The sequence below is a fragment of the Rhagoletis pomonella genome, unplaced genomic scaffold, assembly GCF_013731165.1.
Source record: "Rhagoletis pomonella isolate Grant_MI unplaced genomic scaffold, Rhpom_1.0 Rhpom_scaffold_00008, whole genome shotgun sequence".
Lineage (NCBI taxonomy): Eukaryota > Metazoa > Arthropoda > Insecta > Diptera > Tephritidae > Rhagoletis > Rhagoletis pomonella.
Genome location: NW_023458562.1, coordinates 36633045 through 36649914, shown reverse-complemented (window position 1 = coordinate 36649914; position 16870 = coordinate 36633045). Strand labels below are relative to the sequence as shown.

Genomic DNA, 16870 nt, shown 5'->3' with positions numbered 1-16870 from the left:
AAAACTTTTTTAAAAACTTTGCTTTTATAAAATCTAATTTGTAAAATTCCCCAACAAAGTAAATTTAAAGTGCTTGAATCAGATATACCAACCAAATGTATAAATTGCTAAAGTCTTATTATTATTGTTTCAAATAAAATTGCGCTAAATGTTTTTATCAGTTTTTGTAAAAAACTTGTTTATTTAATAACTTCGATTAATTTTTTTAAATTTATTTTTTATTTTTTAATTAAATCAAAAGGAGTTCTGGTCATTGTATTGCATTTGAAATTTTCCCTGATAATTTGAAAATGTTGAGGAAGAAAATCTTGGACAAAAAATTTATTTTCTATTTCCTTACACAATTTGCCGAAGTAGGCGATTTTCGCAAAAGAAAAGTTAATTCAATTTTATCATCAATGGGAATTATTAACACTCTTCTCACAATTTCAAAAAAAAATTTAATACGAATTTTTAATTTGAAATCAGAAATTACTTTTTGTCCCGGCTAGTCTGCCATAACGGTAAAATTTTAAATTGGTGTATTAAATTAAATATATATTTTATTTAATACGGAAATTAGTTAAAGTACTTTCTCCATCATTTTTAGAGCAGAATACAAGCGTTTTTTTACCAAAAGAAAAAATTTTTAAAATAATATAAATTTAGGTTTCGAAAAAGTTTCAAACACAATGAAAGAAATTTGTGGCTTTATTCATAAAAAATAAATAGCTTTAAAAAGCTTTATGAAGTGACATTTTTCAATTTACGAATTTGGGTGTTTATTTTTAGTATCTATAGCAACAAATTTGCAAGAAAAACAAAGTTGAACAAAAAGGCGTCCTTTCGATTCAAAACAAAGAAAAACTTAAAAAAATTATCTGAAAAAACTTGCGAAATAAATTTTATGAGGTTGCATATACTTAAAATTAAGAAAACTTACTTAATTGTTGAATGCATAACAACTTTTGAGTGGGTTTTTGATGCATAAAATATTTTCAACTTATTTAAATTTCGATAAAACATTTTATTTTCAGTTCATAATTTAAACCAATACTTCAACGTGTTTAAAAATTATTTACTCAAAAAAGATTAATTTACTCGAAAAAAGTGTCAGTTTTTATAATTAATTCAAATAAAAAAATAATTTTTCACTTAAATTGCTTTTTTGAAAATGGCTGTAAAAATAATTTATTTTTGCTTGCAAAATTTTAATTTGTGATTCATTTTGTGAAAAATTATACATACATAATTAAATGTTTAACATAGTAAAACCTCTCAAAATATCTATTTTCAGCAAAAGCATTCGTTTTCATGCTGTAAGTTTTTCAATTTGGAAAACAAGTTTAATATTTTTTTAATTTTATAAGTTTTCTTTCTTTAAATTAGAATGTTGAAAATTTGAAAAAATGTGTGCTGAACTGCCAAATTTTTAATGGTTAACTTGAAACAAAATTTTTAGATTTAAATATATATGTTCCCCTATTTCTTCAAATTTGAAAAAGCTTTCAAATATTGAATGAAGAATGCGATTTTAAAATAAAAATTTTTATTATGGAAAAATTTTGAAATTTCGTTAAATTTTAGGGATATCTCTTTAAATTTGAAAAAGCGCCGAAAATTTCAATACCTTTGCTGAGTTTCTAAATTTTGAATGACTAATGCGAAATTATTGAAATAACAATTTTTAATACGGAAAAATTTGGAAATTTTTTTAAATTCTAGAGTTATTTTGTTAGGTTTGAAAAAAGCGTCGAAAGTTTCAAGACATTATTTGAACTGTCCAATTTTAAAGACGTAACTCAATTTTAAATTACAAAAGAAAATATTTACGAATGTTCTCGACTCAAGTACTAACAACTTCACAATGTATATATTTTTTGTATCTCTTATGTACATCAAATTCTACCTATGCTGTTTGTTACATTAAAAAATTGATTAATTTTGTTTTGAAATTTCAAAAGTAAAATTACAGAAAAAAATTTCATACGAAAAAAGATCGAATCCGAAAAACTTTTACTGAGCTTTTAAATTTTGAATTTGAAAAATTGTGAAATTTGGTTAAATTTTAGAGGCGTCGAAAATCTTGGGACTTTCTTTGAATTGTCCAAATTTGAATGACGAACACAATTTTAAACAAAAATTTTACACTTCGAAAAATTTTGTTAAATTTGAAATGAGTAGAAATTTAGTTGACAAATATGGTTTACAAATACAAATGTTCAATTTCGAAAAAAAATTGAAATTTTGTTAAATTTGGAAAAAGCGTAAAAATAGACCAACTTTCGCTTTCAACCAACTGACTAAGTTCTATCATTAAGCAAGTTTCCGTTTCTGCATAGAAATTCTTTCAATTAGCTTATCACTAGAATGATATGCAGCACGTGAATTACATTATCCTACCCACATTTGAAATGATTTATGAGCAAAAGCATATAATAATTTAGATAAGCTAGTTACTAAGTGTGGTTACTAAGCATAAATAAATAGAATATATAGAGCACTTGAGTGTATGAATCAAGTATGATGATGAGCAATAATAAAAACAAAGGGCACTTAAAATATAACAGCTATCAGACAGCAAACAATCATGTCTACGGATCTATGCTTAAAAGCCAGATTTACGAACAGTCATGCAGAGATAAGAACTAGTAAAAAAATATTCCAACGCATGGTAAATAAAGGCATAACGCTTAGTAAATAAAAACAAATTAGTATAGGAATTTTTTCTGCGAAATAAATCAGCAACGCATTTTTCTTTATTTTACTCTGGATTGTGTGGAAATGAATCATGCAGGAAATTAAGATAAGTTAATCTTGTTTTATGTGCACGGTTAGGTTAATATTGTTTATAATACCCAAATAAAATTTATTTGTAATTTCGTTCGTTCGCCATGCAGCGTTTGCGATAAACTTTGGCCAACTAAAGCCGCTGATGGCTGTCATTTTCTCTGTCGAGTTCACAGCATACATACTCATATACATATGTATATAAAAATATGGCAGTAAATAGTTCCTATAATTAGTTAATGAACTAGCTGCTGGATTTTTTCATTCTACACTTAGTCACTGCTGAGTTATTTGTGCCAATTGAGTTGATTTTTTTTCACAGTAATTAAAGCACATATATTCATACTAGTACTTGAGACCTTGGAAGCTGCTGGCCATGCAAATATTAGATATTAGAATGCACATACAACGAAAAAAGAGCAATTAAATTTAAATCGAAAGCAGAAAATAAAAACTAAAATACCCCCAGCGTTGGCAATAGCTACTGGTAGGGCTAGTATACTTATACAAGCACTTATGCATCTACAGCTGATTGAGCAATGCACTCACCGGGTATTTACTAACGAAAGTACGAGTGGAGTATTTTCCAGTATTGCGCATACGTCACGTCGACCAGCGTGGTGCTAGGTGGATGTAGACTTCGCAAGCAAATCAACTGTACTTTAATTGGACTTCGTAGTATTTTACTAAGTCCAATAATTACAACTTACTCATTTTAGTACAGTAAAATCTATGCAAACTCTGCATACATGTACCTATTTATTTATGTAACATCATTGATTTAGTTGCGAGAATTAACTGGAATTTGAGCTGTTGTAATAAAGTTTGCTTATTTTATAAAAATATGTATTCATATATATGCGGCAATTTATTAACGTATGAATGCGCATTTTTCTTTTGTAAATATTTCAACAGAAAATGTAAACAAACGCATGTAAATATTAGTTTCAGCAGAAGGTTACTCGTTCTTGGCAAAGTATCTATGTACATACATACCTCCCCCTTACACCATTTGGACCTGTTCAGACGCTTACGCAAAGTGTTATTACAAAAGCATGAGCTGTCTTTTTACAAGCACATGCGACCATACATATGTAATAATTTGAAAAAGTCTGTACATATTATTGTTCTTATGAACCACATATACTATATACATTAGGGTGCCTCCCAAAAAAAAAGTTGTGGTTTTACTTATTTAATTTTAAGACATCCGCCAAAATATTTCGGGAAAATTTTAAGATTTATGTCAGCTGTACAGATTTGAAAAAAGCATACCAAATCTCATTATTTTGATTACGCTGATAAAATGTTTAAACATTTTTTCATAATTTAAAATTCAAATGGCAATAACCAGAAACAAAGTAAGCAGAGCTTTTGAGCTTCAACTTTTTTATGCAGAAAAATTATAATAATCAAAATCCAAAAGCCAATAACCAAAAACAAAATAAGCAGAGCTTTTGAGCTTAAACTTTTCTATCAGCTGGGGAGATTTTATTGAAAAAGTTATTTTTTAAAACTAATTTTATTTATAAACAACTTGATTATTGGATGTATTTTCAATCGGCCCAGCTCACGCAAATCTTACTGATCCACCGAAATATTTTGGCAGAAGTCTTAAAATAATATTATAAATTTTATTATTTCGCTGGAAAAAGCGTATCGATTTTTATGTGCGGAGAGTGATGTACCCTAATGTTCTTGCATATGTATATTTGTAGTATTTATAGGTATTTAAAATTTATATGTAGTTGCATATGTAATTAGAGTCCCCGCACTCGCATGATTTCTTTAGATTTGTCCGGTTTGCACGAGACTTTGGCGTAATTTACCTTGTGTTTGTTCCACCCCAGTATTTAGCGTATTTTTTTTATGTTCATGACGTTTGCAAAATGCATTGTTGCAGAGATTGTTTCACACTAATGCAAAGCTTTACAATTTGAAGGAAGCTTTTAGTCAAAGTTTGCGGCTTTTAACTATGAAGCATTTTTTAATCTTCAAATATCAGAAGAATTTAGAAATCAAAAATTTTGTATGAAAGTGTCACTTATTAATAGATTGACCGATCTTCTCCTACGATTTGTGGTAAGCGCCTTGATGCTGCCACACAAAAGGGAGGGACCTATAACTTTAAGCCGACTCCGAACGGCGATTGTATTTTTATGAGAAGCTGTTTTTCATGGCAGAACTCGGAGGTTTACCATTGCCTGCCGAGGGGCTTTATGAATCTAATTAATTTTTTTTAATAAGGTCATAAATTTATAACAGTTATAGATTAAAGACATTTAAATTCTCAAAGCATACATTTAATACTATTTTCCACAAATGATTTTTTTTATAAAAATTAGCATGAAATATTTGAGCTAAATCTTTTTTGAGCTAAAAAAAATGTTCACTATTTTCGAAATGTGTGTAATAAAATTTCCTCGAATTTTTTCACAAATATAAAAAATATAACTTTCAATTTATGAAGTAGGCAATTAAACAAAAAAAAAATGAATCAGTTTTTCCGTTAAATTGTAAGTCTTGAAAGTAAAAAAAAAAATTATATACATATATTTTACAGACAATATTTGCACTTTTGACTTATTTTTATTTTTTTTTTAAATAAAATGAAATTCTCTTTTAACATATTCAAATTAAGAAAAAATAATAATAATAATAAAACAGCTCAAAAGTTCATTTTTTTTGAGAAGTATTTGAAAATTACTCGCAATTTTTTTAAGAGCTTTTTTGAGGCCTAATAAAGCAAAATATATAAAAATAATGAAAAATGTTTTTTTTTTAAAACAGATATCTACATACATATTTTTTGTGTGCGCATTTTTCTTATAAAACTTTCAAAATGGTGCAATAAAAAATTTAGTTTTTTTTTGAAATCCATAGCAAAAAACAATATCTACAAGATATTCGCATTTTAAGAAAAGTATTTGCTCTCACCTACATCATTTCGTTTAGTAGAAAAATTTTGAAAAACGATTTTTTTTTTTATTATTTCAACAAAAAATCGTAAAGAAAAATAAATTCGCATTTCAAAATTTCTGCTTTACATCATTTCGTTTGGTAGAAAAATGTAATAAAATATTTTTTTTTTAATTTTTTTTTAATAAAAAAATTAATTAAAATAAATTCTTCTTATGAATTTTTAGTAATGGCTAGCGATAAGATTTTTGTAGTAATACTCCATGTTTATGGTAAATTGCCAAAAAAAAATAAAAGTTTTCCGTTTCTCCTTGGGTAAGTCTGAAAATGTTTTATCAACGCCATTCAGGCATTGCGTACACTAGTCTTCTTGCAAATACAGACATATGTATGCACATAACTCAATAATTCCACACTTTTGTTTTCTGCATAAGCCAGCATTTCCCTTTACCGTAGACGGAAAAACAAGTAAATATTTACAAAATCGGCCGACATGCTGAGCTAAGCGTAGACAAAAAGTGACAGTTACATACATAAATACGTAGCACATTTCTTTCCTTTAATTGCTACTCTGCTCATTTTTCACGTCTTATTTTTGCCTTCTTTATTCAAGAATTTTCACTATTGTCAACAGCGTAGATAATGTATTTATGTATCGTTTTTCATGTCGCTTGTTGCTTTCCATTACCATTGGCGCGGTCATGCACGTGTGCTCAACTAAATACAATACATACATATCGCACGAGTACTGACGTCTGCGGAAATTCACAGACACTAAAAGCTCAAACATTTAGCCCAAAAAAAAAAACGCTTTTATATTCACACTTAATGTCTAATATTTATTAGAGAAAATTAAGTACTCACTCACTGTGACAGTCGATTAATTTTATGTTGTATTGCTGATTACAGAATTTTTCGCAGTACTTTCGTTGATAGTTCATTTTCCTCTTCTTTTGTGTTATTTTTTTTGTTATTGCTTGAATGCTTATGTATGTAGGTAACTGTGTTCATACATATGTCTGTATCTTATCATCACATTAATTAAGCACTTAATTAAATCGAAGCCAATTGTTTTTCTGATAAACTTTCAGTTATATGTGGGCTGTAAAATATGATTTTAAGTGTACGAGCTGCGAGCCTGTCAATGTTAAGTAACCAACAGTAGTAAGCTGTTAATATTTTTGATGTCAGCCTTGAAGTTGGTGAGGCAAATATTGGGCTGGGACATAAAGACATGCATATGTACATACACTGGCGTTCTAAAGTAAAATTCAATTTCTATTTCAAATATTTGCAACGTTTTTCAAGCTAAATTTTTTTTGGTTTTTTTTTATAAAAATGTGACTCATGCTTTAATCTAAACCACATATGTAAGTCAAACTTTCAAACTTTATACAGAATGTAGAAAAACTCAAAAAATTTTAATCTAAATTTTGAACTGTTTTATCTGAATTTTTAGAAAAATTTTGTATTTGGTAATTCAAGTGAAACAAGTGAAAGTTTTAAGCGGCTAAAAAAACGCCTTGATTTTTAATGATTTTTTTATTGCTGACGGCTTTTTGCACTTTTTATCATAAACAAGGAAATTTCTTGTAGAATAAAATGCACAAGATCATCTGCAAACAAAATTTAAAAAATTAACGGAATATTTTATAAATTGCAATTGTTATACATATGCATAAAACCGCAAAATGCGTCGGAAAAAAATTCATTAAAAATCAACGGGATTTTTTAGCGGCTTAAAACTTTCACTTGTTTCACTAGATTTACATAACCGATCTATCTGCATTTTTCTAAAAATTCAGATTAAAAAGTTCAAAATTTATATAAAAAATTTTTGAATTTTTCTACGTTCTGTATAAAGTTTGAAAGTTTGATTTATGTGGTTTAGATTAAAGCATGAACCATATTTTTACAAAAAAAAAGAAAACAAAGAAATTTCTAACTTGAAAAACATTGCAAATATTAAACAAAAAACACGATGCACTCACTTTTGCTTGCCAGTGTAGATAGTTTTATTTTTCGTTCGTGTCTTTTCATTTTGAAAAATTCGCGATCGACCAAAATTTTTGAGAATCATTTGGCATAGCTTTATTCATAAGCAAAAGCTGAGATTTGGCTAAATGTAAACGACTCTGGCTGAGTTTTTAGAAGCAACGGTTGACTTAATTTAGTCATATGCAGGGCCCCATATTTTTGTTTTTTTTTTTACGAATGCGCTTAAAATCCGCTTTCAAATTTATTTGAATTTATAAACTTGGCAAAATACTATAATTTTTATTTTCCAACTTAATTTTCGGTCAAATCCGGGTCCTGTGAGAATTCTGCGCCTGGAAGGATTTTGAAAATTTTTTAACTTAAAGTTTTATTTTCAGTAAGGCGCGTGGAGCTATTTTTGGTTTAATATAAGTTCCACTTTCGAAAAAAAAAAATGTGTGCCAAAAAATATGTTTGCCACACAATTGCCAGACATGCCAAATATGTGCAAAATTTCAATTGCTCTGTGCTATTTTTGCAAAATATTAATAGCTTGTCATTGAGCATTCAAACAAGCGCAGCGCAAAACTTAGTACTTAAATATGTATGTATGTGTGCAGATATGTATGTCTATTTAATTATATTAAATCCATCATTTCGTGGAAATCATCTTGTCAATCTGCTACACGCGCAGTGCTAGAAAATCCCTTTAGTATTTTCAGAGGAAATACACTTGTCTTGATTAAGATCAGTGACGCTTTTGCGCGACTGCGATCCATAGCCGGAAATTAGAAATGTTTTGAGAAATGCAAAAATAATTTTTAAATAATAAATCGTACAGAATTTCTTTTTTCGAAAAGCCTTGAAGACCTCGAGAGTCTTAAAACTGTCACAGAACTATCCGAATTCGTATGAAAACTTCTTTCAAGCCTGGACTTAGCCTTCTTCGTTCACTTGCCTATCATGATCTTCACAAATATCAAAAATTACACTTCTACATGTATGATGGAGCAGCACGATTTGGCTAATTTGCAAGCTTTTAGCACTTCAGCTGAGATTTGTAGCTGCCAAGGCGCCGACTATGCCGCTCAAACGATAAATATGTAAATTGAACGTCCAATTAACGACTTGCGTTTTTTTCCATGTATCTAAGATGCCTACAAACGATTTCCTCAGAAAAAAACTTGCAAACAAAATAAAAGATGTTTTTACCCCTCTCAATTAGCGACTACATACTTATAATTTAAGTTAAGTTTAATAACTACTTTATACACATGTCAATTATAAGGCTTTGCAGTTATTCTGGAATGCCATTTTTAGCTATACTAAATGTATTTTTATTCTGCCCTTTTGTCACTAAATAATTTTGCTTTAAGCTTTAATTAATTCTCTTATTTTCTTTCTACCATTTCAGGATGTTTCTCCACACGTTATTTTGTTACTTTCATGCTCTTCTTGGGCATGGCCAATGCCTATGTGATGCGTACAAATATGTCTGTGGCTATTGTGGCTATGGTCAATCATACAGCCATCTCCAGCGGTAATGAAGATGTCGTAGACGATGAGTGTCCAGATCAAAATCTGACTGTGGTGGTGAGTAATGCATGTTGGTTAATGAAAGTTTTATTGAAACCGAAATTATTCGAAATTGAGAGCTTAAAAATACTCTAACTGTGACTGCGCTTTTAGAGCAGTCGTGCTTTTCATAGAGAAAATTCGAAAATTGTTTCCAAGAAAAGTCTTCTCAAAGAATCCAATTGTCATTCAGATTTGGAAAACGAAAATGTAACAAATTGAAGCGGAAGATCAGGCGCGTAACCAAGAAATGCATAGTTTTCTTGCTTCATCTTTAGTCTTTGTTGAACGGATTCTCTACATAAGGCGCCACTCTCTCATCCATGATACTCCAATCTTAGCCTCGCAAAAGCTGGACACGCTACTGGAAAGTGTATTTATCCATCAGGCAATTGTGGTAGCAAGGATGAGACGTCATTTTCAGTCTTACGTGTGTCCGATTGCATAGTGAGCATAAAGAGCCCCTTTGACAGCGCCCGATCTAGTCAGAGCTTTGCAATTGCGCATAGCCTATTTTTCTTCACCGTCTTTCGCTGAGTTGACATTATACTGAAGCAGACCAACTAAACCACAAATAGTCAGTGGCGCTCTCATTCGCTTCCTTTCCGCTGATATGATTTTAAGTGTACCCTTCGCCGCCAATGCCTGCCTTATTGAGGTCACACTTTTAATAAGTGCATCTAGAGAGTCTTTAACGGCAACCACATCCGTCTAAAAAGCGCTACAGACGACTGAAAGTCTAAAGTTGATATTGATGGAGAGCTAATGGTATTAGACCTCCATCAGACCTTCCATCAAGCGACTACCCAACCGTGATAAATTTCACTGCTTCCTACCTTTCTCATATCTTCAGGTAATGTGTATAGAGAAAGAGCTGCTTTTGGCCATTTAGGCGGCACAGTGATCCGTGTAAGTAGCGGAACTCTCAAGAATTTTACCGTGTATTGACACTGAGATTCTTAGGCATACGGATTCCCTAAGAATTCCAATAAACGAGAGTTTCATATAGGGACAAGAACTAACTTTGGTCGAGATATCCGATCCTTTAACAATAGGTTGCCTGTAGTAATATAAGGTTATGCCTTCCTCTCCCTATGCTCAATGTTAGGTTTCCCCGACTGCTTCCTATCTAAGACCAAGTCGCAAAGCAGCAGACGAATCCTTCTAATCGAAGTAACTGTTTCTTTTGGGGAACTTGTTCTTTCGGGTGAATAACACAAGTTCGTTCATACTAATATTTAGGGCGCGCCCGCCACTAACCAACCTTTAGACAGTTGACAATTTTTTGAAACTCTGACTTCTTGGTGGATACTTCTCTTCACGAGGACGTATGCCCATTAAATGTATTCACGGATGAGTCGAGGTTTTTTTGTCAAGAGCTCTAAGTCAACCACCAGTGTAGACTTTCAGAATTCCGCAGCGTTTTGAGAGTTCAACACTGTTATATTCTGATAAGCATTGCGCAACTGGGAACTTAGGTTATAAGTCCTAAACTGTCTAATTTCTGACTAGGTCGGTTTTGAATATTTCGAAATCAGACTGATATAAGCGCCTCTACATTCCTGAATAGTTAATAAGGCAGGTCACCGTCGAGATTGTTTCGCGTAACAAGGTATAGAAGTTACTTATCATAGCCTACGGGCTACTCTTGGCGATATAGGCTTTAAATTGTCTCAGCAAGCGTTCAGCAAAACTCTCCTAATGCAAGGTTTCAAGATTTTTCTGGCTTCTGGCGAACCGCAGATAGCTGAAGAAGCTTCTTGAAATACTTGAGCAGCAACCCTCGATACTAAGAAGAGTCTGATCGGACACTGACGAGTGGGAGCCCAACAGTCAAGACATATGACTATTTCACACGAACTATAGGTACTGTTGTTTGAGGGATAAAGTTATACGAACGTCTCAAGCTAATTTTGTTAAATACGCTGCTTTTTGGAGGCCACGGTTTAAGAGTCTCAGATTGTGTTTCATAAAACCTGTGACGGGACAAGCAGCTAGTGGATTTTCTTTATGAACAGCCAGCGTTTCTTCTGCGGATTTACTTTCTTTTCGTTTGCAGGGCTTAGGCCCGTCAAAATGAGCAATTTCTTTGTTTAACTTAACCTGACCCTGAAGATCCGCACTACGTTCAACGTGCTCACCATCTAATCTGCACTAAAGAAAGCTTAGGCGTTGATAGCACTCCTCAGTTTGTTCTAAATTTGTATTTATTGGAAGAACCGATATTTCAATTCAAGAAAAGTCTAAAAAGTCGAAAAAAAATCCTTCAATTTACAAATATAGCTAATGTAATTTTTAATTTTTTGCATCCAACAGGAAAATGGACAAGATGGCAGCTTCGCGTGGAGTTCAAGTTTACAGGGCTATATCTTATCTTCATTCTTCTACGGATATGTGATAACGCAGGTTAGTTTATTTCTAAACATTTTTCACACTCAAATAATCCCTGCACTGCAGTAAGCACTTGCACTTCATCCATAATTCTATACTGCAATTAAAAATTTTTCCACACTCTTTTCTCCACAGATTCCATTCGGTATTTTAGCGAAAAAATACGGCGCCATGAACTTCCTCGGCTGGGGTATGTTGCTCAATTCGGTTTTCGCCTTCCTCGTGCCAGTTGCCGCCTACGAAGGTGGTGTCTATGGTCTCTGTGCGATACGTTTTATACAGGGACTCGGTGAAGGCCCCATTGTGCCATGTACGCATGCGTTACTCGCCAAATGGATACCACCCAATGAGCGTTCACGTATGGGTGCCGCTGTCTATGCAGGCGCACAATTTGGTACAATTATTTCGATGCCGCTGTCGGGTCTGTTGGCCGAGTATGGTTTTGCTGGTGGTTGGCCGTCGATTTTCTATGTTTTCGGCGCTGTTGGCACAGTTTGGTCTATAGCTTTCCTTTGGCTAGTCTATGAGGATCCCTCATCACATCCACGCATCGATGAGCGTGAAAAGAAGTACATCAATACAAGTCTTTGGGGTACAGGCGATCAAAAGGTGAGTGTGAGTGGCACACTTTTTGTGGGGAATATTTTTTTTTAAGATAACAATAGAAAACTAGTTTAGTAGTTTCACTTTGATTCTCTTCTCACTACTACTATTTCTTCATTGAACACTTTTCAGGTACCTGCCATACCCTTCAAGTCTATCGCCAAGTGCCTGCCTTTCTATGCCATTCTGCTTGCCCACATGGGTCACAACTATGGCTATGAGACGCTAATGACAGAGTTGCCCACTTACATGAAGCAAGTGCTGCGCTTCTCGCTGAAGGCCAACGGTTTGCTGTCATCGCTGCCCTATCTGGCTATGTGGCTCTTCTCGATGTTCATTTCGGTGATTGCCGATTGGATGATCACGTCCAATCGTTTCACGCACACATCGACAAGAAAGATTATCAACAGTATTGGTGAGTATTTAGTTTGAGGTCTTAAAATATTTGCTTTTAAAGCGATTTTATCTAACCGTTATCGTTTTTTTTCCCCACCCCATAGGTCAATATTGTCCTGGTATTGCGCTTATTCTCGCCTCATACACTGGCTGTGACCGTGCCTTAACGCTTGCCATACTCACGGTGGGCGTGGGTCTTAACGGTGGTATCTACTCTGGCTTCAAAATCAATCACTTGGATTTATCGCCACGTTTTGCCGGCTTCCTGATGGCCATCACAAATTGCTTGGCAAACTTGGCTGGTCTGCTGGCGCCCATTGCCGCTGGCAATTTAATTAATAATAAAGTAAGTTGATTAACTCGTAACTGTGTCGCTTTTCAGAACTGCTGCTGACATGTTGACGGTCGGCTCGAATTTCGCCTTAATTTTTCATGTTCACACTTAACCAAGTTTCCTTCCACCTTCTCTTTTTCTCTCCCCATTAGCCTACCATGGGTCAGTGGCAGATCGTCTTCTTCATTGCTGCCTTCGTGTATATTTTCTGCGCGACTTTCTATAACATCTTCGGTTCCGGTGAACGTCAATGGTGGGACAATCCAGCCAATGACGTTAAGGAACCAGTAGCATCTGTTATGCCAGCAACAACGACGCTGACAACGAATGGTGCGCATCCACGCTTTCTAACTGGCGTGGACAATGGTTTAGCTGCGGCGACGGGGAATATACGCGAAACAGGACAATAAGTGATGAGCGTTCGAGCGTTTAAGAATAAGAAGCAACTCGAAATTCGGTTATACGCTCGCGATTTAAAGCTGTGCAAGTTATGTAGTAGAAAACAGGCAGACAGTTAGTTGTTTAAGAATATTGACTTTATTTTTTAATTTTTTGAATTTTTAACGCTAAGTTATAGTGAATTTAAGTGCGATAAATAGGTATATGTGTATTAGTAACACTAAAAATGTACCAAGATTAAAAAAAAAAAACATTATGCAGCAGCATATAGTCAGCGTGATAAAATCCACTCAGCCAGAAATATAGCTAAAACCGAGTGAAAGTTAAAGTCGGCATAATTTCATGTTGGCACGTAGCGTATAATAAACATAATGAACGAAAAAAGACAGTTGCCGCTAAAAGTATGCAACACATCGAAAGTATATAATACGGAATTGGTGCCAGCTTAGTGGTGCTTTTTTAACAATCCAATTGCAATTTTGTATGTGGCCGTGGGCCATAAAAATTTATTTATTGAGAGTTAATTTTTTTTAAGAGCAAATAAACATTTATTTTATACACACACTGTTGAAGCCTTTGGAGTAAATTATTCACCATTTTTTGTGCCTTATTTTACCTAATTTAAAAAGTTTTCCACAGGAAGATCGATGAGTATGCCTTCAGCACTATTTAGGAATTGTAAGCGAACCTGTATTAAAAGCAATTTGCTGAGAAATCTTTTTTCTTACCGAGAATTTTTTGTAGTATACATATTGAACTTTATTTATAAAAACTTTAAGTTTATTAATTTTTTGAATAAGAAACATGCTAAAAATTCAGTGAAATAAGTTTGGATACCAAACAATGAAACAGATTATAAAACAATCAGTATGAGTGACAATCTATATTTTAAGATAAAATGTAAAAAAAAAATGTCCATATTTAAAATTTGTACTACACAAGACACTCTTTCCAAAATTGTTTATGTAAGCGAAAGCGCAAAGTAAAACAATAAAAAAAAATAAGAGATTTATGTAAAAATGCAATAAATTAAATAGAAAGACTCCAAAAAAGATTCCAGACCCAAACATGTGTTGTTTTTCTTAGATATAAAGCTCCTCTATTTAAACCTCCCATCCTAAACGGGGTGGCACTTACTCTCTCAACCGAGGTCAAATACCTCGGAGGTATTCTAGACAATAAACTGGACTGGAAGCGAAACATTAAAGACCGCTTCAGGAAAGTTAGATTATGCCACTCCTCTATTCTGTTTAGACAACGAATTCTCCATAAGAATTCCAAAGAGGAACGAATGGGAAAGCGTCACAGACTTAAACCCAGATGGGTCCAAGCTTAACGAAAGAGTGGGTAGGGGAATTTACTCTGGCGAACTCGCGCTTAACCTCAGTTTTCGCTTACGGGACCATTGCAGCGTTTTTCAAGCAGAGCTAAACGCCGCTCGGAGGCTCATAACCTCCGCCTCTCCAGGACGGCCTATCGCTTTTTATTCTGGCAGCCAGGCTGTTATCGAATCTCTTAAATCTAACGGAACAACGTCCAAAGTAGCCACAATTTGCAGGAAGACTCTCAACCTGCTGGCATCAAAGTGCTCCTGGCTGTTGTTGTGGTCCAAGGTCAGAGGGACACTCATGGCAACTGCTTGGTCGATGAGCTGGGAAGGAGGGGGACGGAAATATCTGAAGTCAAATCTGCTCAAAATGTTGTCATACCTCTAACCTCCTGTACACACAGACTAAAGGCCGAACTAAACGAGGAGGTAAATACGAAGTTGGCTACAGAAACTACCTGCCACACTACCTTGCAAATTTGGCTAAGGATTGATGTAAAGCGATGCATAGATCTCACTCGACTGGACCGCTCTTCTCTCAGATTAGTAGTCGGGGTAACCACCGGACACTGCTTGATGGGCACCCACTCTTCGTAGGTAAGTCAAAGAGTCAAACGGACTTTTCACTGCGCAGCGTTTAAATTTTGGACGGCTTTATAGGATTCGCAGCTCACGCAGACTCCTTACTTTCTTGCAGCACTCCAAGCATTTAGCTCGACGGTAATTGAAACTGCGGGAGTAGTCACCGCCGCTTTCAAAGAAGCCACGCCTTGTTCGCAGCTTTCCATCCTAAGCGAATTATCGTATCCTCACAGACCGCCATCCGTTCCAGCACCGGTGCTCAACAAACGAAATGCCTATACTTTAATTTTTATACTTATATGTACATTTGGCCTCTCGTCCTCTGATCTTTCACACGGGAAAGGCCAAATTGCTCTGGTGGACAAGAAAGCTCTTTATATATATAGGATTTAAGTCGACATCTTTTCAAGAATGCAAGAAGTGGGTTTGCTCTGACTGCCAACAACGTAAAATTTCGTTTTCAATCAGAGATTAGAAGAGCCAACCTATTCCCATGAGGTATCTGCAGGACGAGGCGGGAAATCGGATGATTAGCATGGAGGAGTCACTGGAATTACTCCTTGGTAATCACTTTCCCAGTCATTCGGAACCAATGAGGGTCAGCATGAGTTCTGAGTGCCTCGATAACTTAAATTTATTGAGCGAACAAAGCCTGCGCATGGCTATTAAACTCATCCAGCACTTGGAAGTCTCCGGGTCCCGACCGCTTCATACCTGCTCAGCTAGAAATATCTGAGGAGGCATGCTATCGCTGGCTTAGCCCAGGGACTTTAGGTCAATCAGTCCTTCAATGTTTCTATCAAAGACCTTGGGAGGGATGATTGAACTGTACTTCAAAAACAGGACCCCAGGGAGCATTTATGCTAACATTAGGGCATATCAGTAGAACCGTCACTTGACCCGGTTTAAGAGGGACTACGTATGGTAGAATGCACTACATAAGACCACCACATCTACATGGTTAAATAGAGTGGTAGGCCCTGTCCTATTTGAAATCTGGCGCCATCAGATACTGAGGCGTTGCTTAGAAGTAACTATGAGCACTTCTAAATTTTAAAAAGCTTTGAGTTCATGCGGACTTATCGGACTAATAAATACCGATGCTGGGTCTGACTGGAAGGCAAGTTCTTTCCGTCAAGGAAAAATCTTTGGAATCAGAGCGCAGCCCATTTATTTACGGATGGATCAAAGTTGGATGGTATGAAAAATGGAAGTGTTTCCTTCTACTGAGATTCCCCTTATTTGGTCTTCTTTTAAAAGGATAGGCAACTGGACAGATTAGAGAGCGCTAGGTGAAAACCTAGGAATTTAAGGTTGCTCAGTTCATCGGACCACAGGAAGAAAGAAAGCAATTTAAAGAGCTCGTGCAGCTAAACAAGATGCATGCCTCGAGGCTGCTGGATGGTCCTAACTGGCTAACTCAATCAACATCTCCTCAAGACCGTACTGTAACAGCTGCTTCTCAGCATCTGCTACTTGGCCGTCCAACTGGTATAGCTGTTAATGATTTGTTTAAGTGTTACCTATATAATATTGAATATCTGAAATTGGCGACAATTTGCAAGGTATTTATAGTTGAAGATATTTCACAGAGGAAA

General features: G+C 34.5%; 1 protein-coding gene across 1 annotated transcript in view; it reads left to right on the top strand.

Moving 5' to 3' along the window:
- LOC118744782 (putative inorganic phosphate cotransporter) overlaps nucleotides 1-14425 on the top strand; it is a 51302-nt gene extending 36877 nt beyond the window's left edge. Inside the window, exons 2-7 of the mRNA XM_036478096.1 lie at nucleotides 9080-9258; nucleotides 11557-11646; nucleotides 11767-12240; nucleotides 12367-12649; nucleotides 12735-12976; nucleotides 13117-14425. Of these exons, the coding sequence (XP_036333989.1) occupies nucleotides 9080-9258; nucleotides 11557-11646; nucleotides 11767-12240; nucleotides 12367-12649; nucleotides 12735-12976; nucleotides 13117-13374 (1526 nt within the window). The 3' untranslated portion in view covers nucleotides 13375-14425. The remainder of the gene's footprint in view (nucleotides 1-9079; nucleotides 9259-11556; nucleotides 11647-11766; nucleotides 12241-12366; nucleotides 12650-12734; nucleotides 12977-13116) is intronic.
- The last annotated feature ends 2445 nt before the right edge of the window (nucleotides 14426-16870 follow it).